This window comes from Fonticula alba (assembly GCF_000388065.1).
Source record: "Fonticula alba strain ATCC 38817 unplaced genomic scaffold supercont2.2, whole genome shotgun sequence".
Classification (NCBI taxonomy): Eukaryota; order Rotosphaerida; family Fonticulaceae; genus Fonticula; species Fonticula alba.
Genome location: NW_009242972.1, coordinates 270,282 through 271,512, shown reverse-complemented (window position 1 = coordinate 271,512; position 1,231 = coordinate 270,282). Strand labels below are relative to the sequence as shown.

The 1,231-nt window shown below is 59.1% G+C and overlaps 1 protein-coding gene across 2 annotated transcripts in view; it reads right to left on the bottom strand.

Moving 5' to 3' along the window:
- Positions 1-1,213, bottom strand: part of H696_01075 — a 2,808-nt gene extending 1,595 nt beyond the window's left edge. For both annotated transcript variants that reach the window (XM_009494960.1, XM_009494959.1), the window contains exons 1-2: positions 1,095-1,213; positions 207-850 (exon numbers count right to left, since the gene is read on the bottom strand). In XM_009494960.1, coding sequence (XP_009493235.1) covers positions 207-850; positions 1,095-1,125 — 675 coding nt within the window. In that variant the 5' untranslated portion in view covers positions 1,126-1,213. The remainder of the gene's footprint in view (positions 1-206; positions 851-1,094) is intronic.
- Positions 1,214-1,231: the final 18 nt, after the last annotated feature.

Below are 1,231 nucleotides of genomic sequence, written 5' to 3'. Positions count from 1 at the left end.
GGGCTGCAGTCGGGAGGGAGGAGGAGGGAGGGAGGGAAGCGGGGATCCAAAGGTCAGAAAGACACATGCAAAACAGGCTCTCTCCCAGTGGCGCGAAAGGAGATGGAGGGGGGGGGGGGGAGGATGGCCAGGTAGGAGGGACAAAGGGCAGAGACAGAAGGGAGGAAGACAGGGAGGAGGAGAGGGAAAGACGCGCGATGACGTACCTCGGACATGGCACCAAGGGCCGCGCCACCGAAGAAGCCCAGATAGAGGGGAATGAAGAGCTTCAACTTCCAGCTGCCCTTCTGCGGGGGGCCGTTGAAGAAGTAGTAGTGGAGGTTCTGGCCAATGAGCACACCAATGTCCGACACAATACCGGTGATATGCGTGGTGCGAATGATGGCCGATGAGAAGGTGGTCACCAGGGCGTTTTGAAGACCACAGGCGAATGCACCAAAGAAGACCGGCAGCTCGGCACTCCCGAGGGTGGGCAGGATGGCACCAAGGAAGAGGGCAGTCGCTTGAACGATCAAAGCCCAGCCGTAACTCCGATCAAGGCGGAACTCACGCTCGCTGCCGATAATCAGCCCGGAGCACATGCTACCGCAAATGAAGAAAAAGACCAGCAGCCCGTAATGCCAAAGGTGGATGAGGTCCACATTGGACGCGGTCATCTGGATGGCGATGTTGGTGGTGGGCCCGGTCATATGACTGACCGGCCGCTGGTAGATGGAGGTCACGAAGACGGCATTGATGAAACCGGCCAGAAGGGTAAGGCTCACACCACCGATAAGCACCGGATAGAAATCCCGCTGGGTGTGGATATCCAGTGGGGCCGACTCAAACTCGCGCTGTCTACGCCTGACCACTGGGAGGAGGAGGAACGAAGGACAAAGATGCACAGAGGGGAAGGAGGAGAGGTGAGCAGATCAGGGCGGCAGGCGCAGGGGGGGGGAGGGAGAGAGAGGGGAATAGTTGGATACGAAGAGAAACAGGATGAGGGAATGAGAGAAGGAGGGATGGGTGGGAAGAGGGGGATAGGGGGGGGAGGAGGAGGAGGAGAAGAAGAAGAAGAAGAGGAAGGGTGAAAAGCCTCCAGGTGGATCACATACAGGCCAGCTTGATGCGCCGGGCGAGGGGCATGGCTGGGTGGGCGAAGAGGATGTGCAGAAAGAAGACAGGGCTGTGTGTAGAATGGGTGAACGGGGAATGACCCCAACAACGACGTACTTGTGGACGGGGGGGGGGG